At 45.5% G+C, this 18859-nt stretch overlaps 1 protein-coding gene across 1 annotated transcript in view; it reads left to right on the plus strand.

The window, feature by feature from the left end:
- The first annotated feature begins 308 nt into the window (after positions 1 to 308).
- Positions 309 to 18859, plus strand: part of PINX1 (PIN2 (TERF1) interacting telomerase inhibitor 1) — a 51489-nt gene continuing 32938 nt past the window's right edge. Inside the window, exons 1-6 of the mRNA XM_066626471.1 lie at positions 309 to 344; positions 1524 to 1633; positions 4051 to 4143; positions 7530 to 7608; positions 10795 to 10887; positions 11816 to 11892. Coding sequence (XP_066482568.1) covers positions 326 to 344; positions 1524 to 1633; positions 4051 to 4143; positions 7530 to 7608; positions 10795 to 10887; positions 11816 to 11892 — 471 coding nt within the window. The 5' untranslated portion in view covers positions 309 to 325. The remainder of the gene's footprint in view (positions 345 to 1523; positions 1634 to 4050; positions 4144 to 7529; positions 7609 to 10794; positions 10888 to 11815; positions 11893 to 18859) is intronic.

The raw sequence follows: 18859 nt of genomic DNA on the forward strand, positions 1-18859 counted from the left end.
TCCCCCTCCCACCAGGCAAGGCAGAGAACACTCCCTGCCTGAAGCCCCAGCCCTTGGCGTAGCTTTCCACGCAATTGCCTGTTTCATTCAGCTCTGGGAGGGGCGCCCCGACAGCCTCCTGACTGCAGTTCCTTCCTCTGTCCCCTCTCTCAGCACTGGAAACAGCGTCCACTGCTCTCTCCCCTCCCCTCAAAACCGTCACTTTGATCAGGTATCGCTTTGGACAGCTCTGAAAGCGCCAGCCTCCAATTAAGGCCCCCCATAGGGGCGGCTGTGTGCGTCATCGTGCGCCGCAGTTGCCGAAGGCCCCTTTGTCTCTCGCAAGATGGCGATGCTGGCAGAACGTGAGTGGGAAGCCGGGTTAGAGGAGGGGGGGAAGGACGTGGACCCCCCTCCCCGCTCAGGCCCCTCCCCCTGCTCCTGAGCCCCCCTCCCCCAGCAACGCTCCAGGGTCAGCCGCCTTCCCGCCTGGCCCCGTCCTCTGCCTCGCTCGGTGGGAAGCCACAGCCCTCCCTGGTGCCCCCAGCACTGGTGTCCAGAGGTAGACTGCTCCTGCACGTGGAGGCTCTGCCTGGCCAGAAGGGAGGGGCTCCCTTCTGGGTCAGACCTCCAGCCAGACCCCTCCTGGCACAGGGCATGTGGTGTGAGGGGGGCAGGGGAGACAGTTCCTGGAGAGGCACTGCGGTTGCCTTGCCTGCTTACACCTGAGGAGGCCCTCCTTACACCCGAGGAGGCAGGGATGTGCGGTGGGTGGGGAGGCAGGCAAGACAGAGCCTCCCCATGGGAGTCTTTCGAAAAGCGCCATTGTCGTGGGAGGCACCCAAGCACCCGCACGCAACACGCATGGGTGGTGGGTGCTTGGGTGCCTCCCACGGTGGCAGCACTTTTCTAAGGACTCCGGTGGGGAGGCTCTGCCTCCTCACCCACCGCACATCCCTGGTGTAAGGAGAGCCTCCTCGGGTGTAAGCAGGCGCGGTGCAAATCTGATGGATCATCTCCCCCCCATTTCAAACAGAAGCTGAACATCTAGGGAAAGGTCCTTGAATATCTCTGGGAGCATAAGCAACCCAGAGGCCACTGTCCTGCATGGCTAACTTATCCCAGTGGTCCCATCTCCTCTTTCTTTCTCATGGGCTGGTATTATATCCTCTTCGTTTTTAGTTTCCGTTCCAGTGCATGTGATTCACAGCAAGAGACTGTTCTGAATATATAAGGAGGTTGGCCTTCGAGAAGCTGGGGGCTGGGTGTAAGACATGAGACTATTGTTTTAATCTCCTTTCTTTGACTCTGTGTTTCATAAGAACATAAGAAGAGCCCTGTAGGATGAGGCCAAAAGCCTCTCTAGTCCTGCTTTCTGTATCTCACCAAATGCTTTCATTTCATTGTTCTTGATTTTTTTTAAAAAATTGCCCTCTGCTTTGTACTCATTGAAGAGAAGCGGCATATGCAGCCTGTTAATAAGTTAATCAGCAATTTAGTTTTCAGCTTCAAAAATTTAAATTAAGCTTCTGTTCCTCTTGTAGCACGTCGCAAACAGAAATGGTCTGTGGATCCCCGGAACAGCGCTTGGAGTAAAGATGAATCAAAATTTGGTCAGAAGATGTTGGAAAGAATGGGATGGTCAAAAGGCAAGGTACTCTGCATAGCAAGAAGTTAACTGGTCTAAAGCAATGTTTCTTAATCAATGGCACTTGTTACCATCAGTGGTACTTGAGGTGGTGTCTCATAGTACTCAGTACTGCCAGACCCCTGCCACCTGGCAGCAAGACCAGCAATGCAACACAACAAGCAGAGTGGTAGGAGTCTCAGCTCAGTGGGCAGAGTTCCAGTGTGCGTTTTCCACTTGTTCGAAAATGCCCTCCTGTCTGCCCTGAGCCTCTTACCAGTGTTGGTCATGTCTGGCCTCCCAATCTGGAAGTAACTGATGATCATCGCTAGTTACTTCCTGTGGTACTTCCAGTAGGTGGACTGTATGAAGTGGTACAGTGGGAGAGAAACATTGAGAAATGCTTGTCTAAAGTATATGGAGAGAAAACTCAGGCTGGAATGGATTCTGAAGAGGGGATAGAGTGTTGCCATGTGTCTTGGCAGAACAATGTGTTTGCTATTGACCTTCATACCAGGCAGAAATGCAATAGGAAAAGTTTTCACCAGCATTGCATCTCCATCCCAGCAAAATGAACCCATTGACTTTTCTGGCATAAGCATATTTGCTTGACTACCCATCCACCATTTTCTGATCTCTTTGAGAAAAGGAATCTCATAGCCTCCTTCTGCAACTTGTTCCATTTCTGGATGGTGCCCATCCACAGTTGTCTCCTGTTTTATGTGCATAGAAGAATTGAATAGACATGGGCTTGTATTGTGTTCAGCTTTCATGACCACATTTACTGTGATAACAGAATTTACTTCCCACCTCAGGCTTTCATATGGACTTTCAGACTCTCAAAAGAGGTGAATTAGGGGGTTGAAGAGTCAGACTTGCTTTTCTAACTCGATAACAGCAGGGTTGTTTTTTCTGCTTGATGCAGGTCGTGCTCCTGTAGAGATCAATGAATTTCCTTTATTTTCAGTGTCAGAAAAATACTAGAGCAACCAGTGTCAGTGTTCGCCAAGTAGAACGTGAACTTTTTCTTTGTTAAAAATTCAGCCTGAGGAAAGGGGTTGGCAAGTTGAAAGCTTGCATGCTGCTTTTGTGAACACGGACTGCTCCTGATCAACATAGGATTTTTGCAGGCTTGTAATTGTTTCATTTTTGTGCTGATGACTGATTTGGCTACCTCTGTTTTGATGTTATTATTGGTTTAATACATCTTATGTTCCCTCTAATCTCTGAGGAAGTGCGCAGAGTGGTACAGGGACTGTATAGGGGCTCCAGAGTGCTTAATGATGACATCAGCATTATCACTGAACTCCGAAGCACCAACAAGGACACTGCACAGAGCCAGCTGCACAGCTTAGAGGGAACACTGGTTATATCCCCCATCTCTATTGGCATGTTCAAGATTACTTAAAAAAAAAAATCACAATTGTGACAACAATGTGGCATGATCTATCCCCTCTTGCAAGCAGTTCCATTTCCATTTGGTATTCTGCTGAGCCCACTGTCAACTAGGCCAACCATAGTCAATCATGTGAGGTCTGTCCGGTCTCCAGTGCAGTTATCCCAGAACTTGTTCCTCTCTAGGTTCCTGTTGTGTATGGCACTCTCACAGGGACCAGAGTTATTCCATGTGGCAGCAGGGTTTTACATCGAGAATTGTGGGGTCCTTTGCTAGGCCATTAGCAAAGTCACAGCTGAATTATTGCTACAACAATTAAATGAAAAAGCAGCCAAAAGTACATTTGTCCCAGGATCAAAAAAAAGAAGGTGTGAGAAGCTTGTGCAAGTCAAGTGGCCAGAGCGAAAAGGGAGGTGGTTATTTTGGCAGTAGTGTAAGGGGACCAAAGTGAGACAACAGAAAACTGGAGAGGAGGGGGTAGTAGTCAAGGGGAGAGATGACCTGGCCATGAACCGGAACATTCTAAAGTTGACGGAAAAAAGACCTGTACTTTTGCACTGTACTTTTGTAAAGAGAGAAGTGGCGTGACTTGGTGATGGGGTGAGGAAGGTGAAGGAGGAAGAGGACTCTGCAAAAAAGTCAAGGCCCTGTGGCTATCCAAAGAGATGGATAGTGACATGGTCAATAGAGGTGAAGATTCTCTAAAGAGAGGAAGGTGTGTGATGAAAGATGCAGGTTTGGTCTTGGACATAGGAAATAGCAGAGAAACTACACTGGAGGTGTGACTTGGATGCAGGGAGACATTCTAGGGTAGAGTCACGATCATACTATCCTGTAAATTAAACCTTCAACATCTGATTCACTCCTTTGCTGTGCAAATGAAAACAAAGGCTGTGGCTGAAATTCTCATGAATAATCTCAGATGTGTCTCAGTATAGCCTTGGCTGCAGCTGTTCTGTTCAGTTTTCAATTGGTCCCTGCAACATCTCAGCAATGAATAAGGCTTCCCTCCAGCTGATTTGATAACTTGTCTTTTTGTTTCTGCTAGGGGCTTGGGGCTCAAGAACAAGGGAATACGGAACATATCAAAGTCCACGTGAAGAATAACTCTCTAGGCTTAGGAGCATCTGTCAGCCAGGAGGTGAGTAGAGCAAATTGGAGACTTCTGGAAGTGGGTTTGCCAATCACAGCTTGTACTAACCCACCTTGTTTTGGCATGGTGTCTAAATTGATAAACCATAACTAACTGTGCCTCTAGAAGCTGCTGCAAGGGTTTTTCTATTTATTTGCAAGATCATGACAGTACCAAAGTGCTTATAGCTGTTTGGAATAGACAATGAAAATAACATTGTAAAAAACTGTTAAAATGTTAATCTAGGTAGAAAAGAGTTAGAGGGCACTTTCAAACAAACAGTCAGTCTGCCCCTGCAGACTATAAGAGAGGGAGCAACACTGATCTCCTTGGGGGAGGGCATACCACAGGTGGGATACTGTCACCGAGAAAGCCCTTTCTCTCACTGCGTCTTGTTGAATTTCTGTGAGTGACAGAGAGAAGCTTCTCAAATCTCAAAAAATGGTAGGTTCTTATGGGAGCCGGCTGTCCTTCAGATAACCTGGTCCCAGGCTCTAAAGGACTTTAAAGCCCAAACCAACACCCAGAAGGTGGGACTGAACTTGCAGAGCTGTGTAGACTGACAAAACAAGCAAACTAACTGCTTTAAGCCAGGACTTGCCTGCTCTGTGTTTGGATCCAAACTGTGATTGGAGCTTCCAGATGACCAGATTGTTCTGGTATGGTGTCTGAACTGTGCTGTTATCACACTTATGCAGCATTATCACATAAAGGGTGGTAACGAGCAATTCTCTTGTCATCCTGTGCTACTCTTGCATTTGCCTTTCCACCCTTTGCAATAAGTACATTGCATTCTTTTGCAATGTAGACAATAAGCTTCTTGGCACATTTTTTTTTTTATTGTATTACTCCTTGTATTACTTGGTAAAGTATAAACTGAAATTCACAGCCCAATCCTAGCCACACTTTCCTGGGACTAAGCCCCATTGACTTTAATGAGACTTACTTCTGAGAAGGCATGCTAAGGATTGGACTGTCAGTCCAGAAAAGACAGAAGTGATTGATGATTCCAGAAAAGACGATTCCAGTGATTTCCAGTCCAGAAAAGACGGTTGATGATTTGATGGCTTTGGAAAGTGGGATTTTGCTGGCTAGGCATTCCTCCTTAAGGAGCACAGATGCAACTTGCAGTGTGGTTAAGATCTGCTCCTTTTATTGAATGCTCAAGTAACATCTGTTGGCATGAAGCGCACTTCACCAGCTTAGCCCGCTGTGCTAGTTGCAGCCTCTTCTATGTGGAGAATGCCTTTATTTCAAACTGTTGGTTCTTACCTTTCAAACCTCAAACAACTTTGGTCTGGATTAACTCAGGGAATGCAGGACATGTCTCATTTGGAATGAGCTTTCCCAACACTTCAGATCTTCTGATGAGAGGTTGGGTTTGATAATTGGATGCTCATGTAGCATCTGTGGCTTGAACCACTGTTCACCAGCTGCAGCCTCTTCTGGACAGCTCCTTTCCTGTAGTTGCCCAAATGTTCCAGAATTCCTTTTCAAGGGATGTTCATAGCTTTTGAAGACGGGTTAAGGGTTTTTCATTTGGTTGGTCTTTGTAAATTAATACATTTTTTAGCTTTTATATAATGACAAAAATAGTTTTGTAGTAATAGGAAATAGAGATCTAACATACATAATAGATAACTCTCAACACAAACAGCCTTCAAGTATCCTAACATTAAATCAAGAATAATAAAGTGTCATAATAAAAGGAATTAATTTTCTGTAACTGAATTCTGCCTAGTATTCCAGTGTTCCCTAAAATCCTCCAATTCCTCCCTATACTTATTAACTAGCTCCTGATTATTGTTGAATCCAGCATACTCTATTTAGTCATTGCAGTCAGATCCTGCAGTTGGACAAGTCACTCTCTTTGCCTTGGTTTGAGTAGTCACCTTTCAGTACTGTATTTAGCGATTATTAATCTAGCTGCTACTAGTTCATGAAAACAGTAAAGTTTATTTTGTCCCCAGAGCTCTAAGACTCCATGCATACATTGCACACAGTGAGTTGGTAAGCTGCATGGAAGAATCCTGCACTGGCTGTTCTTCTGACTGAAGGTGTGGGGAGCATGCGTCATCTTTTAGAATGCACCCCTGCATAAAACACTACTGCAGACAGTAAATGAATGCACGAGGGAAGGTTTAGCACAGTCCTGGCCCTGATTTACAGGCTTGCTACATGCAAGAAGTTGTTTTGTATGGAGGGGGCATTCCAAAGTATGATTCCCTGTCTGCAATTTGAAGTGGAACCACCTAGAATTCCACTTCCTCACCCTGCCTCATCTCTAGATTGGATCTGACTTGAGTCAAAAAACACAGTGTTGGATCAAGAGTAGAATCCACTTTCAAAATTTTCCCCATCAAATTTAAAATTTGAGTTCAGAAAGTTTTAATCTTTAAAATTGTGTCTGTCAACAATGCAAAAAATCTGTTATTATCCCTCCATGTTTTCACCCAACCTCACTACAGTTAGGGTGAATTTTAGAAAATATATTGGAAGTCAAATACCAATGATATAATAACATCATAACCATTTTCCCTCAACGTTGACAAACAGTATGTATACATATTCAGTCAAATTAATCTCCATTCATCTGAAAAGAAATCCAAGTTAATCTATTTAATCCAAGTCCTTCTATTTACATTACTAGAATCTCATCCGGTTCCAAGAAGTAACAGAATCTCAGATATTAAAGATAAAGACTGTTTTGGTTTGTGCTCAGTGATTTATTTTTAAAGGTGTGAGAGCTTGCAACCCACCCTTCTATATTATGAAGCCAATTACTGAGATAATTGAGATACTTACTGAGATAATTACTGAGATACTGAGTTCGGTCTGTGGAACTCCTTGCTGCAGGATGTGGTGATGGCATCTGGCCTGGATGCCTTTAAAAGGGATTGAACAAGTTTCTGGAGGAGAAATCCATTATGGGTTACAAGCCATGATGTGTATGTGCAACCTCCTGATTTTAGAAATGGGCTTTGTCAGAATGCCAGATGCAAGGGAGGGTACCAGGATGCAGGTCTCTTGTTATCTGGTGTGCTCCCTGGGGCATTTGGTGGGCCGCTGTGAGATACAGGAAGCTGGACTAGATGGGCCTATGGCCTGATCCAGTGGAACTGTTCTTATGTTCTTATAATATCTGATTTGCAACTATTTGTACCAGGCTGGCAGTGCCTCCTCCATTTGATTATAAGGGTGATTTTCATTATCTAAAATCCAACCTTGGTGTCTGCTTAACCACCTGGGAAACAGGTCCAGCTGTAAATTCTTATTGAATTTGTAGTTTTGGAAAGCAGAGACTATTGAAATCCTGTTGAATTGCAGTTTACAAATAGTTTTGATCAGTAAGCAAAAACTAATAATACATACTCATGTTTGTGTTATATTTGCAGGATAACTGGATTGCCCATCAGGATGACTTCAACCAGCTTCTGGCAGATCTGAATGACTGTCACAAACAAGATAACGCAGGTATAGGTGCAGGGCCACTGACAGAAATCTTCCACCAGACTCTAATGTTATGAAACTCCTTTTGGCCACATGAGGGCACTAGTGCTACTTGTATGGCAAGTGTGTGGTTTTCAATCAGAACCTCAACAAATAGTCTAAAGCAGGGGTGCCCAAACCCCGGCCCTGGGGCCACTTGTGCCTCTCAGTGCGGCCCTCAGGGAGAGCCTAGTCTCCAATAAGCCTCTGGCCCTCTGGAAATTTGTTGGAGCCCACACTGGCCCAATGCAACTGCTCTCAGTGTGAGGGCAACTGTTTGGCCTCTCGAGTGAGGTGAGGGATGAGGGCTCCCTCCACTGCTTGTTGTTTTACGTCTATGATGCAGTAGCAGCAGCAAAGGAAAGGCCAGCCTTGCTTTGTGCAAGGCCTTTTATAAGCCTTGAGCTATTGCAAGACCTTCATTCATTCATTCATTCATATAAGTTCATCTTTAATATATTCATTTATGTAAATTTATTCAAATTTGAAATGTAAATTAATTCGGCCCCTGACAGAGAGATGATGTGGCCCTCCTGCCAAAAACTTTGGACACCCCTGGTCTAAAGCAAATCTAGACAAGACACAGAAGAACTGACTGAATTTCTCAATTTTTAAAAATTTTAAACCAGCTTCAGAAGGTGGGGGAGAGGAAGAAAGGCTAAAGTTGAGTGGGATTAAGTTGATGGGGGGAGTGTTAACCCTTCTTGCCTTTTTCCCACTCTGTATTGCCTCCATGGAACTATTTGCCTACAGCCTGTAAGTTTTAAAAAAAAGTCAGAGGAAGATCCGATTGTGAGTCTCTTCCACCTCTTTGGGGCCAGCCCATTGTCTCTTTGCTGAGATTCACAAAAGGGGCACCTAACGGCCAGTGTACTCAGTATCTTTACAGTGCATGCTTAAAACAGTAAAATGTGACTGCAATAAAGAGCTGTTTGAGAACCCTGTACAGGCATGCTTTTTGGAGCATTAGGAATAGGCTGCTGCCTTCTGCTGAGTGTATGCTCAGATTTGCTGTGAGGGTTGATGTGAAACGACTCTGAGGTCCTCACCAAGCAAGTGTTGGCAGGCTGAATAAAAGCCAAATATTTGCAAATACTTTGAGAACTTGGAACAGAAGGAAGGATTTTGTTTAGATAAAGCACACACTTATGGTATTCTGTGGGATAAAAGTGGAAGGGAGAGGTGCATCATGCATAGGGGGTGCATTAGAAGGAAGGGCAACCATGTAGTCCCTAGTAAAATGACCATGCAAACACTGTGAACATAAAGTACTGTATCTTATGGTTGAAGCTGATGTGGGGAAAACAATCTGTTTGAAACAGCCAGAATTACTGTAATACAGAAACAGTATAATGTGGGCAATGTTTCCTGAGTAATCATTTAGGACTGCGGTGCCCAAACTTTTTGGCAGGAGGGCTACATGATCTCTCTCACACTGAGCCAGGGTGGCCTGGGGGAAAAAAGAATTAATTTACATTTCAAATTTGAATATATTTACATAAATGAATATATTAGAGATGGAACTTACATGAACATAAGAACAGCCCCACTGGATCAGGCCATAGGTCCATCTAGTCCAGCTTCCTGTATCTCACAGCGGCCCACCAAATGCCCTAGGGAGCACACCAGATAACAAGAGACCTCATCCTGGTGCCCTCCCTTGCATCTGGCATTCTGACGTAGCCCATTTCTAAAATCAGGAGGTTGCACATACACAACATGGCTTGTAACCCGCAATGGATTTTTCCTCCAGAAATTTGTCCAATCCCCTTTTAAAGGCGTCCAGGCCAGACGCCATCACCACATCCTGTGGCAAGGAGTTCCATAGACCAATCACATGCTGAGTAAAGAAATATTTTCTTTTGTCTGTTCTAACTCTCCCAACACTCAATTTTAGTGGATGTCCCCTGGTTCTGGTGTTATGTGAGAGTTTAAAGAGCATCTCTCTAACCACTCTGTCCATCCCCTGCATAATTTTGTATTTCTCAATCACTTTCCCCCTCAGGCGCCTCTTTTCTAGGCTGAAGAGGCCCAAACGCCGTAGCCTTTCCTCATAAGGAAGGTGCCCCAGCCCAGTAAAATCTTAGTCGCTCTCTTTTGCACCTTTTCCTTTTCCACTATGTCTTTTTTGAGATGTGGCAACCAGAACTGGACACAGTACTCCAGGTGTGGCCTTACCATAGATTTGTACAACGGCATTATAATATTAGCCATTTTGTTCTCAATACCTTTTCTAATGATCCCAAGCATAGAATTGGCCTTCTTCACTGCCGCCGCACATTGGGTCGACACTTTCATTGACCTGTCCACCACCACCCCAAGTTCTCTCTTTTGATCTGTCACAGACAGCTCAGAACCCATTAGCCTATATGTGAAGTTTTGATTTTTTGCCCCAATGTGCATGACCTTACACTTACTGACATTGAAGCACATCTGCCATTTTGCTGCCCATTCTGCCAGTCTGGAGAGATCCTTCTGGAGCTCCTCACAATCACTTCTGGTCCTCACCACTTGGAAAAGTTTGGTGTCGTCTGCAAACTTAGCCACCTCATCTTGCAAGATCTTGCAATAGCTCAAGGCCTATTAAAGGCCTAGCACAAAGCAAGGCCAGCCTTTCCTTTGCTACCACTGCTGCAGCACAGATGTGAAACAGCAAACAGTGGGGGAGCCTCAACACTAGAGAAGTCAAACAGTTGGCCATCATGCTGAGAGCAGTTGCATCAGGCCAGCGAGGGCTCCAGCAAGTCTCCAGAAGGCCAGAGGCTCATTGGAGACTGGGGGCTCCCTGAGGGCTGGATTGGGTGTCTTCGAGGGCCACAAGTGGCCCCAGGGCCAGGGTTTGGGCACCCCTGATTTAGGAGATGAGTCCCTGCCCCAGAGGGCTTACAAACTAGGAAATGGATGCATAGGAGACAACAGGAGAGGTTTGGGGGGGGGGGGTTAATGGGAGGAATGTGCAGTGGTTGCAGTCACCTATACTTAACCGTGGACTCTAGTTGTAGATTCCCTTACTAAGGAGTAAGTGCTATTGAACCCAGTGTGTTTTACTTCTGAGTAAAGATGGATATGACACAACCATTCTAATGAGAGTTGGGGACCAGGGGCTTTTGCCAGAACTGAGGGGGTTATGCAGGCACTGGTCTTGTACAACATCTTATGTTTATGTTTCAGAGACTGTGTCTAGAGAGGAAAATAAAACATTTAGCCTTGAAGAAAAATCCAAGACTTCTCGAAAACGGGTTCATTATATGAAATTTGCCAGAGGTAAGACGAAGGAAACTGACATAAAACCAAATCTGGCGGTGGCTCTTTCATGGGACCAAAAGGCACTGGAGGAGGATTTGAAATCAATTTATCAAGCTAGGTCTGCCCAGTAGCTTCCTGGATAATGCAACTTCTGGTTGAAGGGGATGGCCATGTTCCCTGCTTTTGTGTGTGTGTGTGTGTGGGGGGGGGATTTCTTCTGCAGGCTCAGTGCCAAACAGGATAGAGAAGTGATCTGTTTGCGTCAGGAGACATTATGCACTAGATGGTATAGACAAAGTGGTCAATGCTTGATGGGATTGGGGAGGTTTAAGAGTAGAAACAGAAGTGTTCCATATTCAAAGAGATCCTGTGATGCTGAGCACTTTGATTTTTGCTTTAAAAAAAAAAGTTCAGGAATTTCTAGTCCTTACAGCTGCTAAGATAAGTTTAAAAGTTTATTATTTGTATCTCACTGTTTCTCCAAGGAACTCCCTCCCTCCCCCTACCCTTTATCTTAACACCCTGCAAAGTAGGTTAGGCTGAGAAAGTAACTAATCCAAACCAGTCTACATGGATTGGAACCCATGCTCCTCTGGTTTAAGTTCAATATTTGCACAACCTTGGCCTGAATGAGAAAAGACTGAGAAAATCTCTGAAACGAAAAAGTTTTGACAAATAATTACAGAAGCAGTTCTAGCTCTTTGTCCTTTTCTATGACTAAGGAAACAGATTAAATTTTGTAAGACCTTGTATTCTACAATGCTTAAGCCTGAGGAAGGTTGTAGAATAAGGATGGACTCTGTGAACTGAATGGGAAGAGCCTGTCTACATGGAGAAATTGGGATTAGGTTTTGGGTAGGGGGGAGTTTGATGTTATGGTTTCTTTCGTAGTTTAAGCACCTAGGACATCCTGCTCTAATTTTTTTTTTCTTGCCACTGCTCTCAGGAAAAGATCTCTCTTCTCGAAGTGAAGAGGACCTGTCCTGCATTTTTGGGAAACGCCAGAAGAACAAGAAAACTCAGGTGTGTGATTCTTTTTTGATACTTTCCTTTTTTGGAGGATTGCAACAAGGTATTTTAGCTGGTCTTGTTCTAGTTGAGAATGGCCTGAAGTGATGTCTCGCTGTGCATAAAATCCACATTCAGGCAACCAGAGAATGCAGGCTTCGGTGGAGTTTGCAGTAACTTGGAATCAGTTTCCCTCTCCAAAACTTTTGTGTCAGTCATCAGTTCCAGCCTTGCTAAGAATACTTGCTATTTAGGATCAAAAAGTGATGGTGGAATCTATCTCCCTCTCAGAAAATGGGGGAAGAAACTAGCCAGGCAGAACCACTTGGGCAAGAACAAAGGGAGAGGGGGCAGTGACAGGGAGATGTCATGAGAGCTGCAACTGTGAGCACAAGGATGATTTGTTGCTGTGGTAGCAGCTGGAACATTATCTGAAACATCTGTAGATAGTCAAGGGCAGCAGGTGCCAATAGCAGGTGAGGATTTGGGTTAGTAAATAGTAGCTAAGAACACCAGGCCTGTAGCTCTGGGATGTGGGAACCAGCCACTGCCTTCAAGACTGCTGGTTCAAGAGGTGCTGCAAGTGGAAAACGGGTCTCACTTCATTAGGATTTCACTTGCCTTAGCATGTGATTCACTGCATTTTTCCCAACTTTGGAGCTGCGCAGGGGGAAGCTGGGATCATCCCCCCAGTTACACTGTGCTTCTGAAGTGTTTCCAGCGTGGAGATGATCCTCCCCACCCTGATCAGTTGCAAGGATGGGAGAAAGGCTAAGGCTTGTTTTAGAGCTGCACTTCCAAGGTGATCCATACAACGTGGAAGTGCAGCCCAGTTGCAAGAACAATCTCTCACCTCCTCAAGGTCAAGATTGTTAGTGGGAAGGAGGATTGGGAACTGTTTTTGGCCTTGCCCTGAGTTTCAGAAAGGCAGCTCAAGTCTTGGGAGAAGAGCCAGCTCCTTGGATGAAGGTCACAGTCCTGGTTCTCAGTTGATTCTTTGTTGGCTACCAAGGGCAGGCAACATTTGTGGACCTTGTCCATTCAGATCAGAAAATATCATGCTTAAAATTGCAGTTTGTGTTACTGTAGGTAATCATGATATGGTTAGCCTGTTCTTAATCATGGAATTTGGGATACTGTTGTTGATGTAATAGTGTAAACCAGTAACAGATAATTGCTGTGTTAGTGATAAGATTGTAATTAAAGAATTGTGGAAACTAAGTAGGACCAGGCTGGAGAAATAGCTCGCCTCTTTTGTTTCATGTTCAAAGTTTTGGGGGTGTCTTCTGTTGGGTCCACCTGATTTTTAATCAATACTTTGTTGAGTTGAAACTTTCTGGCAGCAAGCATTTTGTTTTGTGTCTTAAAGGACATTTGTGGGGCAAAGCAGCAAATCCAATCCATGGCTTGATCCATGAAATAACTACTGTACGTGGCTTTCTGGAATTTACTGGCATAGGATGTGGTGATGGCTGCTGACTTTGAAAGAGGATGAGGTGTATTCATGGAAGGCAGATCTGCCAATGATGCTTTGCCATGGTGGCTCAGTGGAGCCTCCAGGTTCATAGGCAGTGTACCTCCAGGTAGCAGCTGCTGGGGGCAAACAGTGCCACTTGTGGCCTTTGTGTGCTGCTTGAAGCATTGGCTACTCCTGTATGCTGAACTGGACCCTGTAGTCTGATCCAGCAGGGGTATGTGTGGGCAGATGGGTGGAGATATGTAATAAAACCTGCTTGTTATCCCCCCCCCCCCAGGACTTTTATTGCATGGCTGTGATTTATGAAACTCTGCTACTTCTCTGGTCTGAGTCATCAGAATGCATAATAGAAAATGTTTTAGAGGGGAGTACGTGCTTCCCCTGGAGTCATCCATGCCTATTGACCAGTTAAGGTGCAGCTGCCTGTGAACTGATTCAGATGGGCTGCCACGGGTTTGGTTATTTCTGTAAAGTTGTGGCATGTCCCTGCCCCAATTGTGAGGCTCCTAGTTGTGAGCAGCCAGCCTCTCTGTTTGGGAGTGTCAAAGGCCAAAGTTCCAAGTTCCACACAGGTGCCTGCTGTGCCCAATGGCAGACTATTGCCAGGCAATTCCCATTCTTGGGAAGCTTGGCACTAAACACAGTGCCTGGTTTTGAGACCCTGGAGTGTGTCACTGTTGTGCTAAGAGAGCTGGATGAGAGTGGCCTGTATCTCTTCCTGTCCAGATAGGAATAGTCCTGGTGTCCGTCAGATTCTGAGGTTCTGCTGTCAGTCAGTGACTCCCCAGACTAGCCTTTTCACTGAAGCCTCCGCCATCTGTGCAAGCATGTCTTGTGCCAGGTAAATCAGGTGAGGAACATCCTGTGCCACTGCCAATGCAGTTTGTTTTCCTGGTTGGCTTGTTCATGGCGTCTTGTCTCCAAGCATCATTGCACTCTTTGCTCATATTCTCAGGAGACTCCACCATGCCTGGGGAGTGTATCCCCCCTTCTTTGTGGCTTATCCGGCAGCTGCTTGGCTGGTTACCTAATACTGAAAACTCCTGTAATCTCTTTCCCGTTCCAGTGGGATGCTTGTCAAAATGTACCTTAACCAGTGGTGCATTCTTTAAAGAGTTCAGCAAAAAGGTCATCAAACCCGAAAGGCAAAGGGGTATGAGCTTTATTCTTTCCGCAGAGAGAATGATCAGTGGTACCGTTCTGTTCCCAAAACATTAGTCAGGGCCAGTGCTGTCCAGGTCCCTCTTGAGTATTTACCTACAGGTGTGTGCTTTACAGATCTGGAGTGGCAGGAAGAGGTGCTGAGAAGTCAGTTTGCACCTGGGTCTTTCCAGCTCCATGATGCTGTTGTGTTTGGAATGGAGCCTTTAGAAATGGGCAACCAGAGCCTTGGTGTGACACGAGTGATGGAGCACATGAGCTGAACACATGAAGCCGCCTTCTGCTGTCTTGATCCACCTCATCTGCTACTGTCTGCTCTGATTGGCAGCAGCCCTCTGGGGGCTCAGGCATGGTTTATTTAAAGCTACTTGTTCTCTTTTCACTCGAGGATGCCGGGGACTAAACATGACACCTTTTGCATGCAGAGCATTTATTTTATTTTTGATTAAAATATTTGTAGGCCATCATTTCACCCCACTTAAGAGGATGACTTTGCAATCTACATAAAATGTTGAAGTCTAGTTGAAAATATAAACAACCAGGAACAAATGCAGTGGAATGAACAACAGCATGCAAATCCAGAAGAGTCCAAGTAGAATTTTTTTGCTGCCAACTTTTGCTCTGCCACTGAGCTCCTGCCTCTTTTGCTTAAAACCGGCTAGGTCTGGGCTTAGGTCAGGCAGGCCTGGATTCAAGTTCCTGCTCTGCCATGAAGCTGACTGGGTGATCCTAAGCTCTCAGTCTAAGCTGCCTCACAGGTTTGTTGTATGGATAAAAGGAGCATGGAGGAACCAGGTATGCTGCTTTGAGCTCTCTGGAGGAAGGGCAGTAGGTCAATATGATAAATAAGTGCAGAAGCAAAGGCCTACCCTTGATCATGATGTGCAGTGTGTTGTACAGGCCACTGGTACTGCTTCTGTCTGGGCCGGGGGGGGGGGTGTCAGTTGAACTAACACTGGTGATGGGATTAGCCAGGACTTAAATGGGAGACTTTTTGGTCTGTATGCCAGGCCTCCTTTGTGGTCAGGATGAGGGGGCAGCAGTATCATCCCAGCATGATGCTCCATTTCTGTCATGTCCTTCTCTTTCAGTCTCTCATATTACTCTTTCGGCAAACCCTATATGAAACACCAAGAACCTCACTTTGCTGCTTTCAAACTAATAGTTAGGCAGCAGCATCCTAGATCCCCCCCCCCACCTCTCAACTTGAAGCTCAGTGTTTTTCCTTTTTACCTCACCTTTTAATCTTACAAGAAGATTTACAAAGTCCTGATGTAAAGAGATGATAAACAACAAGCCATTACCTTTACCATCCAGTTCAGTGCTGTCCCTGTCTAGTGGCCTCGAAAGCTCTCTAGGGACTGACTGTGGAACTGAGCTCCTAAGCTCTCATTCAAAGCAAAGACAATTCTGTCCCTCTTTCCCACCTGTCTGCAGTAGTGCAGGGTTAAAACCAGCCATGTAACATGGACTTGCATTTTTTTTTTCCTCAGTGCAATACAACATACACCTTTGATCTCTCTACATACAACTTGCTGGTTGAGTCCGTGGTTCCAGGACTTGGTCCTTTCAAGACATACTGTGGGTCTGTTAATAAGCTGCAGCGGGGCCTCGTGTGTTTCATTTTTTTTTAAGGATAGATATATAATATCAAAACAATGGCTGTCTGTCTGAACACACCTAAATTGGAATCGTTGGCATTTGTCTCAGGGAGACAATGAAGCGATTGAAAATATTGATTGGCCAATAAATTGCTCTCCAGAGACTTCTGGCATGGAGGGCCTGTTTCAGGGTCTAGAGCCAGCTTGGGTTTAGGGTGGGGAATTTTTTACGCCCCCCCCCAATCGCCTTTACGTTTCTTTGGTTAGGAGGCAAAAAACAAATTCCACTAATTCCTATCTTGTTGAACTTCCTGAAACCTCCTTTTTAACACACACACACACACACACACACACACAGGTTTATATATACGTTTAATTTCTGCTCATTTAAAGTTTCCTTCCTCAATCCAGCTGTATTTCCTGACAAGACCTTATCAATGGCAGAAATGTTCCTGGACAAGATGTAGAATTGGGAACACATTACAGTTTGGGAGCTGACTAACATGGTTCTGGTGTCATCCCATCAGGGAGAGAGGCTGGCCCACGTCCGCAGGAACACTTGGAAACAGGGAGTCACAATTCTGACACATTTGCAATCCCTTCGTTTTGTTTATTTCAAGGATTCCTTCTGACTGATGTTCCTTGGGTTGCCTGATTAGCACCTTCCTTTCAAGCATCTGGCAGACAGCAGGCATGTTTCCCCTTAGAAAAGCACCGTTAGTGCCATCTGCTTTCTCAGTTGTTCCCTCTCCCTGTTTAGTCATGTTGGATTACCATCCTTCTGGCTGCTCTTCTCATCTTAAAACAACTTCCTGATTACATACACACTTTTCTCTTCCAAGTTCCTCTCCTGACTCTTACTTCCTGGTGGTTATTGAGTGGGGGCCGGGCTAAGGTGAGCCATTTTCATAAACGTTTGCCATTGCTGACTCAAGCTTCTGCCTAGAATAATGCGGACTAGAAAGTAACAGTGTGGTTTTGTTCTTTCATGGACTTCATAAGATTGGAAAGGGACAAAAGGCCATGTAATCCATGTCTCTGCTGTCAGACCACAGCCGTATTCAGGGACCGGCTATTGGTTCCATGGCTGGTTGGAGATCTGAATCCAGAGCCTGAGATACAGCTGAGGAATTCTAAGCCAGACTGGGGTCATGTTTGGGAGAAGGGCAGGGCAAGGCATAAGGAGTCTGCCCAGCAGGTTCTCCTAATAAGTTCTCACACTGAGGAGCTTGCTCAGTTGCTGGGACTCCAACGGGTCTGATTGGCCCTGCTGGCAGTTGGTACCCTTGACCTACCAGGCTTGATCTATTGACCTGCTGAGGAGCCAAGTGCTGGTTGCACCAGACAGACACCACCCACAGTAGTGCCTTGCTCCCCACAGGTGAGTGGACTCAATCCTGGACAAGCAGGAAGCACTGCAGGAGACTGACTATGAGAGAAAGGGCTTGAGGTGAACCAATAGATGAAAGGACGCAGTTGGTGGAAGGTGTGTTTTAAGCCTCATCTACAATATGTAATAGTTTCCTTCGGATGAAGATTAGGGACCTTCTTTGCAGGCTAAGGGCCCAATCTTATTTAATTTCCCAGTGCCAGTGCAGCTGTGCCAGTGGGGCATGCACTGCATCCTGTGGTGGGGAGGCAGTCACAGAGGCGTCCTTAAGGTTTGGGAACATTTGTTCCCTTACCTTGGGGTGGCATTGCAGCTACACCAGTGCTGGAAAATTGGATAGGATTGGGCCCACCTTGGTTGGGTTGTACCCAGTGCAAAAGGTCTAGAGTTGCCCCTAAGGAATGGCAGTGCTACTATTACACTGTCACATATTTTCTGATGGGACTCCTACCAAGTCTTGTGCCAGCAATGTTTCTCTTTTCTCATTGTGGTTTTGAGTTGATTGTAAAAGAAGTATTTGAACAGAGATAAGTAGGTGTGGGTGTGTAGGCTAGTTACCTTTGAAACTTATTTGCAAGGCTGCGAGGGTGTCATCAAAGCCTGCGTATTGGCTCCGTACATGCAATGCTAAGAACTGCAATCAAAGCTTCTGTGCAAAGTTAGGAAAATAGGTTAGCACAGTGTTAACTGACCACAAGGCATGAGGTGGGATAGAAATCCAGTTAAACAGATAAATATACTTCTGCTTGAGAGGAGCAGAGATCTCTGTATCCTCTCTGCTTGGGATGGGATCATCTTGATCAGCATGGGCACCCTGCTCTGGCTTTTCAGATTTCACTGTGCCTTTTGGCAAAAAGAGAAGGTTGAGGTGCGACCTTCCTCCAAGGTACAATATAATCTACGCCCTTTTAGAACTCGGCTCTGCAAAATGCAGCAATGCCACTGGCATGGGTGGCTTTGAAATGAGGCAGAATCATGGAGGAGGTGTCTGTCAGATGCTGTTGGGTGGAGTCATTAAATGGAACCTCCCAATACAGAGGCTGTGCACCTCTAAGTAGTGGGTGTTGGGGATGAGCAAAAGAGGAAAGCCGTTGTCTTGGTGCTCTTCTTGGGAGCCTCTCAGAGAGGTCCTACCTGAGTGTGGTGGTTCAATGCAGTGTCTCCAAAAGGAGACATCTGGTAGGGCTCTGTAGGAGATGGAATACTGGGCTTGCTGGACCCTAGGTCTGACCCAGCAAGGCAAGTGGTTGTTACATTCTTCACCTCCCTATGGGACAAGCCCATATTATCTTTTTCACAGACAGAGAACTGTGGTTGTGATCATGCAAGGTGCCACAGGGAGCCCAGGATGGT

The sequence above is a fragment of the Tiliqua scincoides genome, chromosome 1 (genome assembly GCF_035046505.1).
Source record: "Tiliqua scincoides isolate rTilSci1 chromosome 1, rTilSci1.hap2, whole genome shotgun sequence".
NCBI classification, from domain to species: domain Eukaryota; kingdom Metazoa; phylum Chordata; class Lepidosauria; order Squamata; family Scincidae; genus Tiliqua; species Tiliqua scincoides.